Source organism: Rhodnius prolixus, unplaced genomic scaffold, assembly GCF_049639745.1.
Source record: "Rhodnius prolixus isolate KJV_2025 unplaced genomic scaffold, Rpr scaffold_6, whole genome shotgun sequence".
NCBI classification, from domain to species: Eukaryota; Metazoa; Arthropoda; class Insecta; order Hemiptera; family Reduviidae; genus Rhodnius; species Rhodnius prolixus.
Window position 1 is genome coordinate 2806727 of NW_027411634.1, and position 23384 is coordinate 2830110.

Here is a 23384-nt window from a genome sequence, read left to right on the forward strand (position 1 = left end):
TCAGTTTTAAATTAACAATTAATTAAACGGAAATACAATATTCGAACAATGTTGCCTAGTAGTAAACGCTTAATTAGTAAATATCCATTTTCACATTTAATCAAGAGTGATTGGAGGCGTGACCAGCAAAGTTATGATGTAATGTGGGACTGGATTCGATTCCCAGTCTAGGACTTGTATTTTATTTAATGGTTAATATGAGAATTTTTATAGTAAAGTATGTTAGGCGGTTAGAGGCTAGACCCGCAAAGCTAAGATGTATTGTTGGTTAGCGGATTCGATTCCCGGTCTAGGTCTTGTATTCTATTTAATGGTTAATATGAGAAATTTATAGTAAAGTATGTAAGGCGGTTATAGGCTGGACCCGCAAAGCTAAGATGTATTGTTGGTTAGTGGATTCGATTCCCCCTGTCTAGGTCTTGGATTTTATTTAATGGTTAATATGAGAAATTTATAGTAAAGTATGTTAGGCGGTTATAGGCTAGACCCGCAAAGCTAAGATGTATTGTTGGTTAGTGGATTCGATTCCCCTAGTCTAGGTCTTGGATTTTATTTAATGGTTAATAGAAGGAATTTTACAGTAAAGTATGTTTGTTAGTCGCCTCCGTCCACGATACCTAATTTGGGAGTTGGAAGTAAAGCCTGCCTAAAAAACGGACATTACTTTTCTTTTTATTTTTTCTGTTTTTTATATATCCCGAAAACCTTCCAGACTCTCTGGGAAATCCCAAGGAGAGCCGTCAGGTTGGTATGGCTTCCTTAAGTCTCAACCCTACCCCTAGGGCTGATTTGGCCCCCTCCACTATCCTAAATTTACTAATATTTTCTGGAGAGGTGTGAAGTGCCCCCCTCCAAAGCCCGCGTTAATTAGAAATAGCTATTTACTCCGAAGGGGCTGCTTTGTATTTCGAGCGCAGACTTCCCACTTGTGCCATTTATTCTTTGTCAAGAAATGGGAGCAACAGTTCCCCTATACTGGGATGTCTTATCCCCGTAACTTACCTCCTCCCCGAAACAACTTCCGGCCATCCAAAGTGCTGTGGAATTGTGAGTTCCCTGAATGGAACCATTCCTCGTACCATCTCTTTTCGCCCTTCTCCTGCGTGCGAGCAGTAGACCGGGAAGCCATCTTGAGGAGATCGGTCTTTGCCCCCAGTGTTAAGTAGAAATTTGACTGGATAAAACGTTTTCAAACGTCAAACTTTCCTTCCTCAACACCGCTTAACTAATCCATTGTGAAATTGATTAATAACACCTGTAATTAAGTTACCTGAGACTAATTTGCAACGTTATCTCACCCCATCCCATTTATATTTACCTAATTTATCATCTGTACTTAAATTGAATTTCCCCTGTCCCTATTTGTTATCGACAGTTAAAATCCATGCCAAAACCAAATCTGCCAATTAAAATTTCTGAATTTTACAGTTCGCGTGGGGGAAAGGGGGGATAGAAAGCACCAGCTGCAGAACTGGGATTCTTAACGAAAACTTTCGAAAGATCACCATTTTCGTGAAAACTTTAAAAGTAAAAAGTAATGCCTATTATTTCAGGCGAGCTTTACGCACAACTATCAAATTAGATGTCATGGATGGAGGCGACTAGCAAATACTTCGAATCTACTAACCAACAATACATCTTAGCTTTGCGGGTCTAGCCTCTAACCGCCTAACATACTTTACAATAAACTCATATTAACCATTAAATAAAATCCAATACCTAGCCAGGGAGTCGAATCCACTAACCAACAATACATCTTTGCTATGCGGGTTAGCCTATAACCGCTCGGCTACCGCCTTTCGTGAAAGATTACAATAACTTGGTTTTCTCAAAATTCAAATTGAGTTTTGAGTTATTTAGAATCAAAATTCTGCTGTGATTTCTCACCTAGATTTTCAAATTGTTTACAGATGCTGTTGGAGATAGATTAAACTTATGGCAAATCTTCACTGAAAACAATTTAACTGTAGGAAATTCCACATCAAGTAGGTAAGTCGAAATTGATTTATATTTTTTATTATAATTTTCAGTTACTGGAGCGAGAGAAATTATTGCGATCAAAGCAAATTGTGTAGATTTAGATGAAGTTATGGGCACGAACGGATAATTAGATTTGATTAGAAACGATAAAAGGCTAAATAGAATAAAAAATAATTTTACCGACTAAGTGTTTAGTGGCTAGCAGTTAATTAATAATTATCTGGGGTACACAAATATGAGCTATTACTAAAAGTATTGTCCTAAACAGGATGACGAGTAGAGTGACGTCGTGAAGAGAGAGTAAGAATGAATCCTCAGTGAGTGATACGCAATGTCTGGATATAAATGAGTGTCCCGAGCTATGGTCTGGCGTCCTTACATACTCTGATGGCTTTGGGCAGCTTCTATTGTTCTGAGTCCTACCTGGCTTCACCTTTCACAACCTTTTACTGCCATTTTTTCCAACTTTTCGAATTTCCCAGTTCTGTGATAATACACTGCCAAACTTTATTTATCTTCGGCCCTCCATTATCTATCCATTTTCGAAATCATTGTGGGAGTTTGCATGAAGCCTCTCTAGTCTGGCCATTAAAGGACGGATGAGCTATCCGTAGATAACAGTAGAGCGGTTTTGGAAGGCGGATAGAACCAAAAGAGGTAGCAAAAGAAAAATTTATCAATTCGTCCTAACCTACAGCGACATTGTTACAACGAGAGAGGATGGTCATTAGGTTGATTTTAGGCCTCTAAACGAGCTACTATAGATTAAAAGAACTCATGCATGACAGTGGATAGCCTGTGTATGTTCTGTCAGCAAGAAAATGGGACAGTCCTGCAAGTTTAGGGCCCAGCATGAAGGAGCTGATGTCTCAGGATGCGGCTCAACGGAAAAGAAGAAAACCCACGACTTCCTGGTTAACCTGAAGTCCAATTAAACAGGACAGACTGGAGAGTTGCTCTAATTAGTCGAAATATACCATGTGGGTCACGTTTGGCGTTGACTGATTGGCCAACTCTTTGTAGAATCTATTCGAGTTCCTATTATTGCTGTAAGGACATAAATAACATTCATTTGGCACTTTAAAAGGAAATCCCAAAAGGAGGAAGTAAAATGGAACTTGTTGTTATTGCCGGAAAATGCTTGTATCTTCCATAGATATTAAAATAATTTTATAGTCATAAATACGAACGCGCCCTTAAGTACGAAGTTGCAGGGCACGCATGCGTTTACTGAACTTTCGATAAATACTGCATGTTGTTAGTTTCCTTTAAGCTTGTAGTTGACGGGCTAGGAGGAAGAGGTATACTTCCTGCCGGTCTGTGAAATGTTCTCCCTACCAGTACACACATCCCGCTCATGATTTATTGCCTATGCAAACACCTGTTTTCTGCTTGAATTGTGCTGGAAATATTGCGAAATATATTCAGGATTGGACCTTTTATTAAACTTCTTTTTCCGGGAGGTTCTCTCTCTCTCTCTCTCTCTCTATTTTCTCTCGCATTCCCAGCTGCTGAAAAACATAAATTCTCTTGATTTAAAAAAAAAAACAGGAATTTGTGGAAAACCATGAAGGTTAAAAAAAGAAATATAGACGGTTTTGTGGTTACCATTTGTGGATTACGTGATAAATATGGTTGGCTTTGTATTTCAGCAAGTCTATATTAAATACAAATCTTGCAAAAAAAAGTGCATATAGATTCTAATCAAAAATGTCAGGTAAATCAAAATTATAAATTTTGAAAACATTAAATTAAATCTAGTTTAGTTAAGAAAATTTAAATCCACTGTAAATATACCATTAACTTTTTATCAATAATTTTTAGTTAACCTGAATCGTAAATAATATCTTATTTCCTCGGTGTTCATTTGTAAACACCCAGGAGCTCTCTTTTTCTTGTTTCGTAACTCTGAAAATGAACTACAGTTCAAAACTTTGGCGTAAAATTATTATTTTTATTATCTAAAACTGACCAAAACTCAATATTTCTCAAAAATAGTAAGTTATAGAAAACTCCATGTTTAAATTTTACATTTTAAAAGTAGGGCACAAAAAATTAATGAAGAATATAAAGCAAAAATTATGTTGAAAAGTTAACACTGTTTATTCTTGCTTTCGTTTCATTTCTTTTCTTTAGACTTTGATTATTTTATCTTATAGTATTTATTTTATTTTTTTCTTTTTACTTAATGATTAAAGAGAATCTTTATTAAAACTGAGAAAGCGGGAATTACAGAGAAAAAAAAATAATTAAGAAAATGGATAAAGGTGGTAGTGAAGCGAAATGCACACTAAAAAAAACTAACCTTACTCTCTGACAAGATTTGACTGTGAGTCCTATTTCTCGCAGACTTTCAACCCATCTGTAATTACTGCATTCAGAAGTGAGAAATCTGTTCTATTTCTCACAGTCTCCCACACTATTTCTGTTTCTCTTTATATTCAATCTTCCTTTTATTTTAATTACATTTAAATGAGAAAAAGTTAAGATTGGTAGCTTTACTTTTGTTTTTCTTTAAATTAATATGTAGCGGAGGGGCCACCTCTTGTGAACTATAACAACTGTTATCGATAGGCGTGGAAGGTTACAAGATGTATGTATCAGAAACCAGTCTTGTCCCATCAAGTGTGTTTCAGTTGCAGTTATTTTGAAGGATAATAAGTGGAATAACATATTTTTAAACTTATTATTAAGCTGTTATTTTGGAACTATTATTATTAAACTGTTATTATTGTATCAATTTTTATAAGTGTAGCTTCATTTATTCATAACCTCAACAAATATTTTTTCTTTCATCAAAGAAACAGCAAGCAATTAATATTTCACAATAAATAATTTAATGGACAAAAAGTTTCGTAAGTGCAATGAAAACTTTGTGCAGTGATTTACAAACACATAAATCAATCTACAACTTTTAACTGGGAAAATGTTATCCTGAAAATTTTATTACGGATACTTCTGTGAGAAAAGGTGAGATAGATTACTTTTAAAGTTTGATCGTAGGCCTTTTTTCGCTGGCCCTTGTAGTCTAAACATGCGCACATAGTTTTAGCCCTTGCACGGCAGAGAACAGCCTGTGCAGACTATGTTAGGAAGTTTTGTGCGCCTTAGTTTGTGTGTGATAACTTCTATGGATGAAACCCTGATGCTGTAAAGTATCGGTAGAATAAAGTGCAACAGATTAAAACATATTATCCAGCAATGCGGATCTAATCATATTTTCTATCTCATTACTGAATTGGTATTAAAAACTACACTGAATTTTTCTATTTACATCAATTCTGAAACCCGATAATTAGCGTCCAGCAACATATTTGTCACTAGATTCTCCAAAATTTCAGTTTGGGTAGGAGCCACAGTAGACATTGGGATCTCAGTGACATAACCTTTTTTGGCCAACCTTCTTAGAATCTAATCTAACGCGTTAGAGAGATTTTCTTGGCAGGCTGTCTTGATTCTGCTAGAAGTCCTAAGTAATTGTGGTACATGTGAAATATCATTCATTAAAGATCACAAAAAAAAATTGATTAAAAAGTCCTATTATGAATAATATTGTAGGTTATTAACTCGAGAACAGCAATAAGGTGAAGTAGCAAAAGGATTTATTAACACCGAATTTTATTTTATTCAAGTTCAAACAGCTGATAATAAATTAGTCATTTTATTTTGTTTGACTGAAAATGGAAAATGAAGAAAAGCGAGTGGTAATAGAAAAAAAAGAAGAGGAAAACATAGCAAATAAAAGTGTAAAAAAGAGAAGATTTCTATCTACCGGCAGTGGGGAAGCCTCTTTGGTCGATTTATCAGCTAGTATCTCTCCTGAGGGAATTTAATTAAACGAAATACCCCTTGGAAGTTGGGAGTATTGTGGGTGGGCCAGACAAGGGAAGAACGGCTATGAAGCCGACTGTCAGACCGAGATAGCCCAGGAGAAGAGTACATCGCCTCACAGTAATACTAATAAAGCTGAAAATTCAACGGGTCCCTTAAACTCTCTATCCCTAGAATACATACCCCACAAGTTGTATGAGGGGAAGGGTATTTACCTCCAATTTGCCCGGACCATGTTACCTTCTTTCAAGACAATGGAAAAGAAACAAGTGTATAATTCTTACAACCATCCAAAAAAATCACTTTTACCTATCCAATACTTTCGACCTCGAAATTTTTCATTTTTTGTGCTAAAATGTTCTATTTTTGACCTAGATGGCCTCTGATATTATATTTCCGGTGAAAATACGAATTTTTGACTGATCGTAGTACTTCCTTTTACCAGTACATTATTTTAATTTATAATTCATGACGGGCCATTCTCGGCACGCGGGCTAACCACCAATATAGCATTCTGATTGCGTAGCATGGAACCTAATGGATAGTCCATCGTCTTTCAGATTTGCTCGTCCAGGGCTTAAAAAAGAGCTGAACAAGTTCCTATTATTTATTGAATTACTTTCTTATACATTAATAACTAAATAAAAATAAAATTTCTTGCAGGCACAGCGTTGACATAGTTAGAAAATTACTTTGGGTAGAAGATGGCGAGGAACCACATCGTGTCCGCCATGGTAAACACAGACAACATGGCTCAGGATCTGGTAGCGGCGGCGCCGGTTCATCCAGAAGAAATCAGACTTCTTCGCCAACGTTGACCAGAGCTCAGAGATCTTGCTATTCTGGCAACGAAGTGCTGGCAATTATCGCCGTAACTTGTGTACTTAATTTTGCTTTTGTACTCATCATAATGGCCTGTGTGCATTACTGTACGCATACGGGTACTTCGTACAAAGCTGGCCGAATTTATAGGTAAGTAAATTTTTTTTAAAGTGGTTCTATCTCTACTTAATTATGAAGTTGTTAAGCTCTGAAGTGTTTTCAAAATTTAATGTCAAGCGGCCATTACCATCAGCAGACTGGCAAAAATTTAAATAATCTCTAAAACTGGGAAACTTTCTAAGTGCTTGTTTTAATCAGATTTGCTACATTAACAAAAACTTTGTGATTTTACGGTGTTTTATAAATTAAGTCAGGCTGATATAATTTGAATTAATTACGTAGGCTGTTAAGCGCCTTGACAGTCTTGAGCGCAAGTACCTAAAATGATATTATTTCTGCTTGTTTATAAAAAATATTTAGTTATGTGAGATTTGAAGTGGAAGAACGAACAAGTCTGTCGAGTGAAATGAAATTTGCAGAAAAATACGCTAGCTTAACTGATAATGACGATCTTCGAAGAAGCGCAAAGCATAAGATTAAGCGCTAATCTGTCCCTGAGCAGGAAATGCTTTCCAAAATAAAGTATCCTTCGCATGAACTAACAATAATAAATGTTCAAAATCACTCGGGACATATTCTTGTGTAATTTTCATTTTTCATTTCATCCGTTGACAGAGTAAAACTCTACAAATTGGAACTAGCATGAGAAGAACCCTTAAATATAGATTTCTCTATAAAACATAAAACACTATATGAAACCCACACTCTATTCTGAAAGTTGTCAATGAAAAATACGGTATTCATTTTGCTTTAAAACCTGTGTAGACCCCTATTCAGTATTTCAGACTACTCCAATGAGGTCTACTCCTGAAGCCTTCTACTCTTGGAACCAAATAAATCTCAACTTAAAAATTTAAGAAAAAAATATAATAATAATATGTTTTGAAAAAATTTGTCAAATAAATTGTGATAATAATTGATTTATTCATCGAAGAAACAAAAAATAAATGTTAAAACTAATATGTAACAAAAGAAAAGAAATAGATGACGTGTTAAACTCTAGAAATGCAAAGTTACGGTTGTTTAATGTAGCGGAATGAATCTTCACACAGTCTAAAGATATATTCTTCATAAAGAATGCTTTCTTACAGACATAATATATGTCATAAAATTTAGTAGTTTAGGAAGAAATAAAAATAAATGGGCTAAGAATTGATTTAGAAAAGAAACAAAAAAGACTCCCCTTGTCTTTTTGTTTGTCTTCTCTTAGTGTTGCAAACTCACATTCCTCCTTGGTTATCTGCTTCTTAGGAATTTGTGGTCTCTAACAATAGTGTGGTTATCGCTGTCTGAGTAGGCTGCAGCAGGTGCGAATTATATATCGATAATACTTTTCAGTTACGAACATCTCCGAATATCGGACTTATCTTTCTCGGGCTTATCTTGAGAACATTTTCTAAGATGCCTTGTTTTAAAGTGGCATTTGTCATACGACTGCAATTTTGTATCAAGTATTCTGAAAGTGAAGCTACGCCACCTGGTGGCTAAGAAACTGGGTACAAATCATTGATAATCGAATTATTAAAAATTCTAAGGAAATAGAAAAGTAAAGGGTTGAACACCTTGAAAAAATACCAAATAAAGTGATGTGAATTTATACTTTTGTCTGTGTGTTCGTGTTTGATCGCTACACTTGCTTTTCTTCTTCTTGCAGGACAGAATCCCTAGCTGGCGCAGTAGGCGGCGCGGACAGCGAAACCGACAGCGTAGAGAGTCGACGTAGTTGGGAACGTCGGAATTCCTTAATGTCCTTACACAATTTACACCATTTCCCCTTATATCGTTACAAAACCCCGTCACATTCTATGGAACAATTGTTATTTGTTGATTAGTCTTGTTTGTTTGTTTGATTTTCTTTTTTGTTATTGCTGTTTTCTTTGTTTTCTAGTTTGTGGTCGGGGAAATATATGCTTTAAAAACAATTAGCGAGAAAAATAAAGAACGAATACTTGTTTTTTTCCAAATAAGCAACGAATATTACGTAAACTAGATCTTTTTTTTATTATTTAGTATCGAATTTAAAGCTTAACAAGATAGTTATTGAACCTTCTGACGTATTGCTACGCCCCGCCCTCTGCTGGCTTTAAGGTGACATCATATACCTCCACCCCTGCCCAGCTGCAGCAGTGCTTGACGTTTTTTTGGCTCTTAATGTGACCTTTGTAGGTTCTTATTATTTCCCTATCGGCTTTTTCTAAGCGTAGTTGATTCTTACACTTGGAAATTGGAATCTCCGAAAATCATGTGCGCAAAGTAGGGTAGGGTAGTTCAAGATGCAAGGAAGTTAGTTTTTCAAGGATAGAATACATCTCTTTAATCTTTGCAATCCTGCCAGGAAATCCCAGAGATCGGGATCAGCTGATTGATTGTTTTATTAACTAAAGTCTCTAAACACCTCCTCTACCTTCAGAAGAGGTTTTATCCTTCTTCACTAAATGGTAATAAGATTCTTTTTTTTTTTTTTTTTTTTTTTTTTGAAAGAAGTCAAATGTCTTCCCTGATCTAATTTAGTCAGGATGAGCTACTTACTTCGAGAGGACGCCATAAGATGTCTTGGATACTCCGCTACTCTTGGAGCAATTTTCCAAGAAAGCATAACGAGGAGGTAGTTAGGCTTTCGGTCTCCCCGGGGATTGGACTTAAACAAGGCTCTCTAATACCAGTTTTACTAGAACAGTAACGAATGGAAGAAGTTTTAGTGAGTTGTAATATAACACGAGGAGTTATGCCCAACTATAATGCTATAATCTTATTCTTCCAGATAAATTTTGCAAAGTATACCTTCACAACTTTTTTTATTTAATAGATTGTTTTGGGAGATGGGAAGTTGACAGTCTAGAACCTCCTTGCAAAAAAAAGACCTAGTTTACCACAATGTACTTTAACTTCTTCCACAATCAGAAAATTGCCTAATTCGTTAAAAATCATTTTTAATTGTTATTAAATTACAAAGAAAAGGAAAATAGAATAAAAATGAATTAGTGCCCTATTTATCAAAATAATTATAATTATTTTTATTATCAATTATCTATATAATAGGCACAGTAATATTATCATCGAATTAACATTAAGTACAGAGAAATTAACATCCTATTGAGAGAATTTAAAAAAAAAAAGAATTTTAAAAAATAAAAAATTGCCTAGAAATTAAAAAAATAAATAAAATAAAAGTGTGTAAATATATACTCAATTTTCCGTTTCAATGATTCGATTCGGAAAATTTATTGGGTGGAATGTTAAAAACTATATCGATAAAAATATCGACATGCACAATTAGTATGTCAGATTCGTATGTTAAAACTGACACCGTAGATATATCAAAACAATGAGTTCAGTGAATTTTTTTTAAAATCAATTAAATATGAGAAAGCTTTGCGTAAGGTAAGTGAGAAATTTTGCTTACAAATCACCTGTAACCTTCCAAATAATCAAAACCAAAGAACAGTATAACCTATGCGAATGTAAATTGCAGTTTGGGCTGTTAGGCTGGGATATACCGAAATCATCTCTTTCTCGCAGAAATACTTCCACCTTAATTTGAAAACAGATTTTCCAGATCATATACTTGTTAGTGACAGAGAAGTGCAAACGCAGAGAAATGCATCATCCAATTGTAGATCTCAGTTGGTGAAATTCACTAGAAATATCAATCGGTTGTGTTACAACAAGTTCGACTGTTCAGTGCAATTTTTTTAGTAGTGTCTAAAAAGCCAGCTTCTGAAAAAGTTAAACCACTATATTTCAAATTTTTCTGCCTAAATTAAGAAAGAAGAATATATTCTTCTATAACCTCTCTGTGATCAATCTTCGTTGTCACACAACCTATACCGAAGAAAGGACGTCCCTATAGAAGAATCTGCCAAGAACGGAGAACGCTTCCTTGATGGTGCATTGTAGTTTTATAAGAATCCTCAAAATGTTGTAAGATTGGTAAGAAAAGAAAAGTAATTTTTTTCCTAAAGTAAGTCTTCTGAAACGACAAAACTCTTATGCTTCAAATGTTGAGGGATATTCAGGTCAATACGTCGTAAAAGTGTTATCCCCTACTAGCCCTATTTGAAGGAGATGGGGGAAAAGCCCTTTTAAAGGGCAGATCTGGTCGAAATTCTGTCCTATAAATCTCTCGATAGAGATTTCTTCTAGTTAATTAATTTTTCATTATTTAATATTTAATTTATTATTAGTTTTATCGTCTTTAACTTAATTACTTGGCTATTTAAATGTAACTCAACTTTAACTTCAACTTTTTAACAAATAATTGTGAGATTAATCCATTTATTATACGTAAATAATTCTAAGTGCACTAGTCTTACCTCCCAGAAACTTTTAGGTATAACTTTCACATTGAGATAATTAACATTATCAGGGTGTTCTTGAAAATCTGTAATCTTAGCATTATCTGACTTGGATAACTTCTCTGGGGCCATATTGGGGGCGCACAAGAGAATAACTTCCATAACTTAACAGTACCCTGCTTAGCTGTTTGTCATTCTCAGAGAGCTTGGAGAGGTCTCTGTATTGTCTATAGAAACCTTCAAACATTTTAATTTGGGGAGGCCAAGTTTTAGAATATCTGGTAGCCAGGAAGAATTGGAAAGTTCCAATAATTTGGAGGAAAATCCTCCCTTGAAATTTGTAGGCGTGGTCACTTCTCAAATGACATCAGTTCTAAATAAATTGTCAGCTGATGACGTCGTCATGAAGTAGACCACTCCCAGACCAATGGAAGCAGAGTTACCAGCGTGAGAAATGTGGTACCTTTCTTTTATATTTTTATCTGTATGGTTTATTTATCTGCATTATTATGAACGTTATTGATTTTAGATTACATTAGAAGTACAGTAGAGGAAATATCATGCAGGAATAATCTTTGTTCTTGGTGTTTTTAAGACGTTAACTTTTTATTACATATTCAGATAATTTATCAAATACCTATGGAGGAAAAATTAGTAAAAAAAATCAAAGTCGTATCTTTCCTAGAAATATTTAATAAAAAGAATTGGCTAGTCTCATTGGCGGATTAGAGGTGTGAAATGTAGGCGGTCTCTTGGTATTGTCAGCTGATGACGTCGTCATGAAGTAAGCCACTCCCAGACCAATAAAAGCTGAGTTAGTCAGCGAGAGAAATATGGTACGTTTCTTTTATATTTTTATCTGTATGGTTTATTTATCTATATTATTATGAACGTTATTGATTTTAGATTACATTAGAAGTACAGTAGAGGAAATATCATGCAGGAATAATCTTTGTTCTTGGTGTTTTTAAGACGTTAACTTTTTATTGCATATTCAGATAATTTATCAAATACCTATGGAGGAAAAATTAGTAACAAAAATCAAAGTCGTATCTTTCCTAGAAATATTTAATAAAAAGAATTGGCTAGTCTCATTGGCGGATTAGAGGTGTGAAATGTAGGCGGTCTCTTGGTATTGTCAGCTGATGACGTCGTCATGAAGTAAGCCACTCCCAGACCAATAAAAGCAGAGTTAGTCAGCGAGAGAAATATGGTACGTTTCTTTTATATTTTTATCTGTATGGTTTATTTATCTATATTATTAAGAACGTTATTGATTCTGCTTTTTATTAGAAGTTCATTAGAGGAAATATCATGCCGGAATAATCTTAGTTTTTGGAGTTTTTAAGACGTTAACTTTTTATTGCATATTCAGATAATTTATCAAATACCTATGGAGGAAAAATTAGTAACAAAAATCAAAGTCGTATCTTTCCTAGAAATATTTAGTAAAAAGAATTGGCTAGTCTCATTGGCGGATTAGAGGTGTGAAATGTAGGCGGTCTCTTGGTATTGTCAGCTGATGACGTCGTCATGAAGTAAGCCACTCCCAGACCAATGAAAGCAGAGTTAGTCAGCGAGAGAAATATGGTACGTTTCTTTTATATTTTTATCTGTATGGTTTATTTATCTATATTATTAAGAACGTTATTGATTCTGCTTTTTATTAGAAGTTCATTAGAGGAAATATCATGCCGGAATAATCTTAGTTTTTGGAGTTTTTAAGACGTTAACTTTTTATTGCATATTCAGATAATTTATCAAATATCTATGGAGGAAAAATTAGTAACAAAAATCAAAGTCGTATTTTTCCTAGAAATATTTAGCAAAAAGAATTGGCTAGTCTCATTGGCGGATTAGAGGTGTGAATTGTAGGCGGTCTCTTGGTATTGTCAGCTGATGATGTCGTCATGAAGTAAGCCACTCCCAGACCAATAAAAGCAAAGTTAGTCAGCGAGAGAAATATGGTACGTTTCTTTTATATTTTTATCTGTATGGTTTATTTATCTATATTATTAAGAACGTTATTGATTCTGCTTTTTATTAGAAGTTCATTAGAGGAAATATCATGCCGGAATAATCTTAGTTTTTGGAGTTTTTAAGACGTTAACTTTTTATTGCATATTCAGATAATTTATCAAATACCTATGGAGGAAAAATTAGTAACAAAAATCAAAGTCGTATTTTTCCTAGAAATATTTAGCAAAAAGAATTGGCTAGTCTCATTGGCGGATTAGAGGTGTGAATTGTAGGCGGTCTCTTGGTATTGTCAGCTGATGATGTCGTCATGAAGTAAGCCACTCCCAGACCAATAAAAGCAAAGTTAGTCAGCGAGAGAAATATGGTACGTTTCTTTTATATTTTTATCTGTATGGTTTATTTATCTATATTATTAAGAACGTTATTGATTCTGCTTTACATTAGAAGTTCATTAGAGGAAATATCATGCCGGAATAATCTTAGTTTTTGGAGTTTTTAAGACGTTAACTTTTTATTGCATATTCAGATAATTTATCAAATACCTATGGAGGAAAAATTAGTAAAAAAAATCAAAGTCGTATCTTTCCTAGAAATATTTAGTAAAAAGAATTGGCTAGCCTCATTGGCGGATTAGAGGTGTGAAATGTAGGCGGTCTCTTGGTATTGCCAGCTGATGACGTCGTCATGAAGTAAGCCACTCCCAGACCAATGAAAGCGTAGTTAGTCAGCGAGAGAAATATGGTACGTTTCTTTTATATTTTTATCTGTATGGTTTATTTATCTATATTATTAAGAACGTTATTGATTCTGCTTTACATTAGAAGTTCATTAGAGGAAATATCATGCCGGAATAATCTTAGTTTTTTGAGTTTTTAAGACGTTAACTTTTTATTGCATATTCAGATAATTTATCAAATACCTATGGAGGAAAAATTAGTAAAAAAAATCAAAGTCGTATCTTTCCTAGAAATATTTAGTAAAAAGAATTGGCTAGCCTCATTGGCGGATTAGAGGTGTGAAATGTAGGCGGTCTCTTGGTATTGCGAGCTGATGACGTCGTCATGAAGTAAGCCACTCCCAGACCAATGAAAGCAGAGTTAGTCAGCGAGAGAAATATGGTACGTTTCTTTTATATTTTTATCTGTATGGTTTATTTATCTATATTATTAAGAACGTTATTGATTCTGCTTTACATTAGAAGTTCATTAGAGGAAATATCATGCCGGAATAATCTTAGTTTTTGGAGTTTTTAAGACGTTAACTTTTTATTGCATATTCAGATAATTTATCAAATACCTATGGAGGAAAAATTAGTAAAAAAAATTAAAGTCGTATCTTTCCTAGAAATATTTAGTAAAAAGAATGGGCTAGCCTCATTGGCGGATTAGAGGTGTGAAATGTAGGCGGTCTCTTGGTATTGCGAGCTGATGACGTCGTCATGAAGTAAGCCACTCCCAGACCAATGAAAGCAGAGTTAGTCAGCGAGAGAAATATGGTACGTTTCTTTTATATTTTGATCTGTATGGTTTATTTATCTATATTATTAAGAACGTTATTGATTCTCCTTTTTATTAGAAGTTCATTAGAGGAAATATCATGCAGGAATAATCTTTGTTCTTGGTGTTTTTAAGACGTTAACTTTTTATTGCATATTCAGATAATTTATCAAATACCTATGGAGGAAAAATTAGTAACAAAAATCAAAGTCGTATCTTCCCTAGAAATATTTAATAAAAAGAATTGGCTAGTCTCATTGGCGGATTAGAGGTGTGAAATGTAGGCGGTCTCTTGGTATTGTCAGCTGATGACGTCGTCATGAAGTAAGCCACTCCCAGACCAATAAAAGCAGAGTTAGTCAGCGAGAGAAATATGGTACGTTTCTTTTATATTTTTATCTGTATGGTTTATTTATCTATATTATTAAGAACGTTATTGATTCTGCTTTTTATTAGAAGTTCATTAGAGGAAATATCATGCCGGAATAATCTTAGTTTTTGGAGTTTTTAAGACGTTAACTTTTTATTGCATATTCAGATAATTTATCAAATACCTATGGAGGAAAAATTAGTAACAAAAATCAAAGTCGTATCTTTCCTAGAAATATTTAGTAAAAAGAATTGGCTAGTCTCATTGGCGGATTAGAGGTGTGAAATGTAGGCGGTCTCTTGGTATTGTCAGCTGATGACGTCGTCATGAAGTAAGCCACTCCCAGACCAATGAAAGCAGAGTTAGTCAGCGAGAGAAATATGGTACGTTTCTTTTATATTTTTATCTGTATGGTTTATTTATCTATATTATTAAGAACGTTATTGATTCTGCTTTTTATTAGAAGTTCATTAGAGGAAATATCATGCCGGAATAATCTTAGTTTTTGGAGTTTTTAAGACGTTAACTTTTTATTGCATATTCAGATAATTTATCAAATACCTATGGAGGAAAAATTAGTAAAAAAAATTAAAGTCGTATCTTTCCTAGAAATATTTAGTAAAAAGAATGGGCTAGCCTCATTGGCGGATTAGAGGTGTGAAATGTAGGCGGTCTCTTGGTATTGCGAGCTGATGACGTCGTCATGAAGTAAGCCACTCCCAGACCAATGAAAGCAGAGTTAGTCAGCGAGAGAAATATGGTACGTTTCTTTTATATTTTTATCTGTATGGTTTATTTATCTATATTATTAAGAACGTTATTGATTCTCCTTTTTATTAGAAGTTCATTAGAGGAAATATCATGCAGGAATAATCTTTGTTCTTGGTGTTTTTAAGACGTTAACTTTTTATTGCATATTCAGATAATTTATCAAATACCTATGGAGGAAAAATTAGTAACAAAAATCAAAGTCGTATCTTTCCTAGAAATATTTAATAAAAAGAATTGGCTAGTTTCATTGGCGGATTAGAGGTGTGAAATGTAGGCGGTCTCTTGGTATTGTCAGCTGATGACGTCGTCATGAAGTAAGCCACTCCCAGACCAATAAAAGCAGAGTTAGTCAGCGAGAGAAATATGGTACGTTTCTTTTATATTTTTATCTGTATGGTTTATTTATCTATATTATTAAGAACGTTATTGATTCTGCTTTTTATTAGAAGTTCATTAGAGGAAATATCATGCCGGAATAATCTTAGTTTTTGGAGTTTTTAAGACGTTAACTTTTTATTGCATATTCAGATAATTTATCAAATACCTATGGAGGAAAAATTAGTAACAAAAATCAAAGTCGTATCTTTCCTAGAAATATTTAATAAAAAGAATTGGCTAGTCTCATTGGCGGATTAGAGGTGTGAAATGTAGGCGGTCTCTTGGTATTGTCAGCTGATGACGTCGTCATGAAGTAAGCCACTCCCAGACCAATAAAAGCAGAGTTAGTCAGCGAGAGAAATATGGTACGTTTCTTTTATATTTTTATCTGTATGGTTTATTTATCTATATTATTAAGAACGTTATTGATTCTGCTTTTTATTAGAAGTTCATTAGAGGAAATATCATGCCGGAATAATCTTAGTTTTTGGAGTTTTTAAGACGTTAACTTTTTATTGCATATTCAGATAATTTATCAAATACCTATGGAGGAAAAATTAGTAACAAAAATCAAAGTCGTATCTTTCCTAGAAATATTTAGTAAAAAGAATTGGCTAGTCTCATTGGCGGATTAGAGGTGTGAAATGTAGGCGGTCTCTTGGTATTGTCAGCTGATGACGTCGTCATGAAGTAAGCCACTCCCAGACCAATGAAAGCAGAGTTAGTCAGCGAGAGAAATATGGTACGTTTCTTTTATATTTTTATCTGTATGGTTTATTTATCTATATTATTAAGAACGTTATTGATTCTGCTTTTTATTAGAAGTTCATTAGAGGAAATATCATGCCGGAATAATCTTAGTTTTTGGAGTTTTTAAGACGTTAACTTTTTATTGCATATTCAGATAATTTATCAAATACCTATGGAGGAAAAATTAGTAAAAAAAATTAAAGTCGTATCTTTCCTAGAAATATTTAGTAAAAAGAATGGGCTAGCCTCATTGGCGGATTAGAGGTGTGAAATGTAGGCGGTCTCTTGGTATTGCGAGCTGATGACGTCGTCATGAAGTAAGCCACTCCCAGACCAATGAAAGCAGAGTTAGTCAGCGAGAGAAATATGGTACGTTTCTTTTATATTTTTATCTGTATGGTTTATTTATCTATATTATTAAGAACGTTATTGATTCTCCTTTTTATTAGAAGTTCATTAGAGGAAATATCATGCAGGAATAATCTTTGTTCTTGGTGTTTTTAAGACGTTAACTTTTTATTGCATATTCAGATAATTTATCAAATACCTATGGAGGAAAAATTAGTAAAAAAAATCAAAGTCGTATCTTTCCTAGAAATATTTAGTAAAAAGAATTGGCTAGCCTCATTGGCGGAATAGAGGTGTGAAATGTAGGCGGTCTCTTGGTATTGTCAGCTGATGACGTCGTCATGAAGTAAGCCACTCCCAGACCAATGAAAGCAGAGTTAGTCAGCGAGAGAAATATGGTACGTTTCTTTTATATTTTTATCTGTATGGTTTATTTATCTATATTATTAAGAACGTTATTGATTCTGCTTTTTATTAGAAGTTCATTAGAGGAAATATCATGCCGGAATAATCTTAGTTTTTGGAGTTTTTAAGACGTTAACTTTTTATTGCATATTCAGATAATTTATCAAATACCTATGGAGGAAAAATTAGTAACAAAAATCAAAGTCGTATTTTTCCTAGAAATATTTAGCAAAAAGAATTGGCTAGTCTCATTGGCGGATTAGAGGTGTGAATTGTAGGCGGTCTCTTGGTATTGTCAGCTGATGATGTCGTCATGAAGTAAGCCACTCCCAGACCAATAAAAGCAAAGTTAGTCAGCGAGAGAAATATGGTACGTTTCTTTTATATTTTTATCTGTATGGTTTATTTATCTATATTATTAAGAACGTTATTGATTCTGCTTTTTATTAGAAGTTCATTAGAGGAAATATCATGCCGGAATAATCTTAGTTTTTGGAGTTTTTAAGACGTTAACTTTTTATTGCATATTCAGATAATTTATCAAATACCTATGGAGGAAAAATTAGTAACAAAAATCAAAGTCGTATTTTTCCTAGAAATATTTAGCAAAAAGAATTGGCTAGTCTCATTGGCGGATTAGAGGTGTGAATTGTAGGCGGTCTCTTGGTATTGTCAGCTGATGATGTCGTCATGAAGTAAGCCATTCCCAGACCAATAAAAGCAAAGTTAGTCAGCGAGAGAAATATGGTACGTTTCTTTTATATTTTTATCTGTATGGTTTATTTATCTATATTATTAAGAACGTTATTGATTCTGCTTTACATTAGAAGTTCATTAGAGGAAATATCATGCCGGAATAATCTTAGTTTTTGGAGTTTTTAAGACGTTAACTTTTTATTGCATATTCAGATAATTTATCAAATACCTATGGAGGAAAAATTAGTAAAAAAAATCAAAGTCGTATCTTTCCTAGAAATATTTAGTAAAAAGAATTGGCTAGCCTCATTGGCGGATTAGAGGTGTGAAATGTAGGCGGTCTCTTGGTATTGCCAGCTGATGACGTCGTCATGAAGTAAGCCACTCCCAGACCAATGAAAGCGTAGTTAGTCAGCGAGAGAAATATGGTACGTTTCTTTTATATTTTTATCTGTATGGTTTATTTATCTATATTATTAAGAACGTTATTGATTCTGCTTTACATTAGAAGTTCATTAGAGGAAATATCATGCCGGAATAATCTTAGTTTTTGGAGTTTTTAAGACGTTAACTTTTTATTGCATATTCAGATAATTTATCAAATACCTATGGAGGAAAAAGTAGTAAAAAAAATGAAAGTCGTATCTTTCCTAGAAATATTTAGTAAAAAGAATTGGCTAGCCTCATTGGCGGATTAGAGGTGTGAAATGTAGGCGGTCTCTTGGTATTGCGAGCTGATGACGTCGTCATGAAGTAAGCCACTCCCAGACCAATGAAAGCAGAGTTAGTCAGCGAGAGAAATATGGTACGTTTCTTTTATATTTTTATCTGTATGGTTTATTTATCTATATTATTAAGAACGTTATTGATTCTGCTTTACATTAGAAGTTCATTAGAGGAAATATCATGCCGGAATAATCTTAGTTTTTTGAGTTTTTAAGACGTTAACTTTTTATTGCATATTCAGATAATTTATCAAATACCTATGGAGGAAAAATTAGTAAAAAAAATCGAAAGTCGTATCTTTCCTAGAAATATTTAGTAAAAAGAATTGGCTAGCCTCATTGGCGGAATAGAGGTGTGAAATGTAGGCGGTCTCTTGGTATTGTCAGCTGATGACGTCGTCATGAAGTAAGCCACTCCCAGACCAATGAAAGCAGAGTTAGTCAGCGAGAGAAATATGGTACGTTTCTTTTATATTTTTATCTGTATGGTTTATTTATCTATATTATTAAGAACGTTATTGATTCTGCTTTACATTAGAAGTTCATTAGAGGAAATATCATGCCGGAATAATCTTAGTTTTTGGAGTTTTTAAGACGTTAACTTTTTATTGCATATTCAGATAATTTATCAAATACCTATGGAGGAAAAATTAGTAAAAAAAATCAAAGTCGTATCTTTCCTAGAAATATTTAGTAAAAAGAATTGGCTAGCCTCATTGGCGGAATAGAGGTGTGAAATGTAGGCGGTCTCTTGGTATTGTCAGCTGATGACGTCGTCATGAAGTAAGCCACTCCCAGACCAATAAAAGCAGAGTTAGTCAGCGAGAGAAATATGGTACGTTTCTTTTATATTTTTATCTGTATGGTTTATTTATCTATATTATTAAGAACGTTATTGATTCTGCTTTACATTAGAAGTTCATTAGAGGAAATATCATGCCGGAATAATCTTAGTTTTTTGAGTTTTTAAGACGTTAACTTTTTATTGCATATTCAGATAATTTATCAAATACCTATGGAGGAAAAATTAGTAAAAAAAATCAAAGTCGTATCTTTCCTAGAAATATTTAGCAAAAAGAATTGGCTAGCCTCATTGGCGGAATAGAGGTGTGAATGTAGGCGGTCTCTTGGTATTGTCAGCTGATGACGTCGTCATGAAGTAAGCCACTCCCAGACCAATAAAAGCAAAGTTAGTCAGCGAGAGAAATATGGTACCTTTCTTTTATATTTTTATCTGTATGGTTTATTTATCTATATTATTAACGTAATTGATTCTGCTTTTTATTAGAAGTTCATTAGAGGAAATATCATGCCGGAATAATCTTAGTTTTTGGAGTTTTTAAGACGTTAACTTTTTATTGCATATTCAGATAATTTATCAAATACCTATGGAGGAAAAATTAGTAAAAAAAATCAAAGTCGTATCTTTCCTAGAAATATTTAGTAAAAAGAATTGGCTAGCCTCATTGGCGGAATAGAGGTGTGAAATGTAGGCGGTCTCTTGGTATTGTCAGCTGATGACGTCGTCATGAAGTAAGCCACTCCCAGACCAATGAAAGCAGAGTTAGTCAGCGAGAGAAATATGGTACCTTTCTTTTATATTTTTATCTGTATGGTTTATTTATCTATATTATTAAGAACGTTATTGATTCTGCTTTACATTAGAAGTTCATCAGAGGAAATATCATGCCGGAATAATCTTAGTTTTTTGAGTTTTTAAGACGTTAACTTTTTATTGCATATTCAGATAATTTATCAAATACCTATGGAGGAAAAATTAGTAAAAAAAATCAAAGTCGTATCTTTCCTAGAAATATTTAGTAAAAAGAATTGGCTAGCCTCATTGGCGGAATAGAGGTGTGAAATGTAGGCGGTCTCTTGGTATTGTCAGCTGATGACGTCGTCATGAAGTAAGCCACTCCCAGACCAATAAAAGCAGAGTTAGTCAGCGAGAGAAATATGGTACCTTTCTTTTATATTTTTATCTGTATGGTTTATTTATCTATATTATTAAGAACGTTATTGATTCTGCTTTTTATTAGAAGTTCATTAGAGGAAATATCATGCCGGAATAATCTTAGTTTTTGGAGTTTTTAAGACGTTAACTTTTTATTGCATATTCAGATAATTTATCAAATACCTATGGAGGAAAAATTAGTAAAAAAAATCAAAGTCGTATCTTTCCTAGAAATATTTAGCAAAAAGAATTGGCTAGCCTCATTGGCGGAATAGAGGTGTGAATGTAGGCGGTCTCTTGGTATTGTCAGCTGATGACGTCGTCATGAAGTAAGCCACTCCCAGACCAATAAAAGCAAAGTTAGTCAGCGAGAGAAATATGGTACCTTTCTTTTATATTTTTATCTGTATGGTTTATTTATCTATATTATTAACGTAATTGATTCTGCTTTTTATTAGAAGTTCATTAGAGGAAATATCATGCCGGTATAATCTTAGTTTTTGGAGTTTTTAAGACGTTAACTTTTTATTGCATATTCAGATAATTTATCAAATACCTATGGAGGAAAAATTAGTAAAAAAAATCAAAGTCGTATCTTTCCTAGAAATATTTAGTAAAAAGAATTGGCTAGCCTCATTGGCGGAATAGAGGTGTGAAATGTAGGCGGTCTCTTGGTATTGTCAGCTGATGACGTCGTCATGAAGTAAGCCACTCCCAGACCAATGAAAGCAGAGTTAGTCAGCGAGAGAAATATGGTACCTTTCTTTTATATTTTTATCTGTATGGTTTATTTATCTATATTATTAAGAACGTTATTGATTCTGCTTTACATTAGAAGTTCATCAGAGGAAATATCATGCCGGAATAATCTTAGTTTTTGGAGTTTTTAAGACGTTAACTTTTTATTGCATATTCAGATAATTTATCAAATACCTATGGAGGAAAAATTAGTAAAAAAAATCAAAGTCGTATCTTTCCTAGAAATATTTAGTAAAAAGAATTGGCTAGCCTCATTGGCGGAATAGAGGTGTGAAATGTAGGCGGTCTCTTGGTATTGTCAGCTGATGACGTCGTCATGAAGTAAGCCACTCCCAGACCAATAAAAGCAGAGTTAGTCAGCGAGAGAAATATGGTACCTTTCTTTTATATTTTTATCTGTATGGTTTATTTATCTATATTATTAAGAACGTTATTGATTCTGCTTTTTATTAGAAGTTCATTAGAGGAAATATCATGCCGGAATAATCTTAGTTTTTGGAGTTTTTAAGACGTTAACTTTTTATTGCATATTCAGATAATTTATCAAATACCTATGGAGGAAAAATTAGTAAAAAAAATCAAAGTCGTATCTTTCCTAGAAATATTTAGCAAAAAGAATTGGCTAGCCTCATTGGCGGAATAGAGGTGTGAAATGTAGGCGGTCTCTTGGTATTGTCAGCTGATGACGTCGTCATGAAGTAAGCCACTCCCAGACCAATAAAAGCAGAGTTAGTCAGCGAGAGAAATATGGTACGTTTCTTATATATTTTTATCTGTATGGTTATTTATCTATATTATTAAGAACGTTATTGATTCTGCTTTTTATTAGAAGTTCATTAGAGGAAATATCATGCCGGAATAATCTTAGTTTTTGGAGTTTTTAAGACGTTAACTTTTTATTGCATATTCAGATAATTTATCAAATACCTATGGAGGAAAAATTAGTAAAAAAAATCAAAGTCGTATCTTTCCTAGAAATATTTAGCAAAAAGAATTGGCTAGCCTCATTGGCGGAATAGAGGTGTGAAATGTAGGCGGTCTCTTGGTATTGTCAGCTGATGACGTCGTCATGAAGTAAGCCACTCCCAGACCAATGAAAGCAGAGTTAGTCAGCGAGAGAAATATGGTACGTTTCTTTTATATTTTTATCTGTATGGTTTATTTATCTATATTATTAAGAACGTTATTGATTCTGCTTTACATTAGAAGTTCATTAGAGGAAATATCATGCCGGAATAATCTTAGTTTTTGGAGTTTTTAAGACGTTAACTTTTTATTGCATATTCAGATAATTTATCAAATACCTATGGAGGAAAAATTAGTAAAAAAATCAAAGTCGTATCTTTCCTAGAAATATTTAGTAAAAAGAATTGGCTAGCCTCATTGGCGGAATAGAGGTGTGAAATGTAGGCGGTCTCTTGGTATTGTCAGCTGATGACGTCGTCATGAAGTAAGCCACTCCCAGACCAATAAAAGCAGAGTTAGTCAGCGAGAGAAATATGGTACGTTTCTTTTATATTTTTATCTGTATGGTTTATTTATCTATATTATTAAGAACGTTATTGATTCTGCTTTACATTAGAAGTTCATTAGAGGAAATATCATGCCGGAATAATCTTAGTTTTTTGAGTTTTTAAGACGTTAACTTTTTATTGCATATTCAGATAATTTATCAAATACCTATGGAGGAAAAATTAGTAA

The 23384-nt window shown here is 33.6% G+C and overlaps 1 protein-coding gene across 3 annotated transcripts in view; it reads left to right on the plus strand.

The window, feature by feature from the left end:
• The window catches only part of LOC141460840 (uncharacterized), a 160823-nt gene extending 149346 nt beyond the window's left edge, over nucleotides 1-11477 (plus strand). For 2 of the 3 annotated variants that reach the window (XM_074141243.1, XM_074141242.1), the window contains 3 exons: nucleotides 1911-1989; nucleotides 6475-6783; nucleotides 8408-11477. In XM_074141243.1, the coding sequence (XP_073997344.1) occupies nucleotides 1911-1989; nucleotides 6475-6783; nucleotides 8408-8585 (566 nt within the window). In that variant the 3' untranslated portion in view covers nucleotides 8586-11477. Of the gene's footprint in view, nucleotides 1-1910; nucleotides 1990-6474; nucleotides 6784-8407 lie in introns of those variants that run through there. The other variant, XR_012462389.1, reaches the window with a different exon arrangement.
• The last annotated feature ends 11907 nt before the right edge of the window (nucleotides 11478-23384 follow it).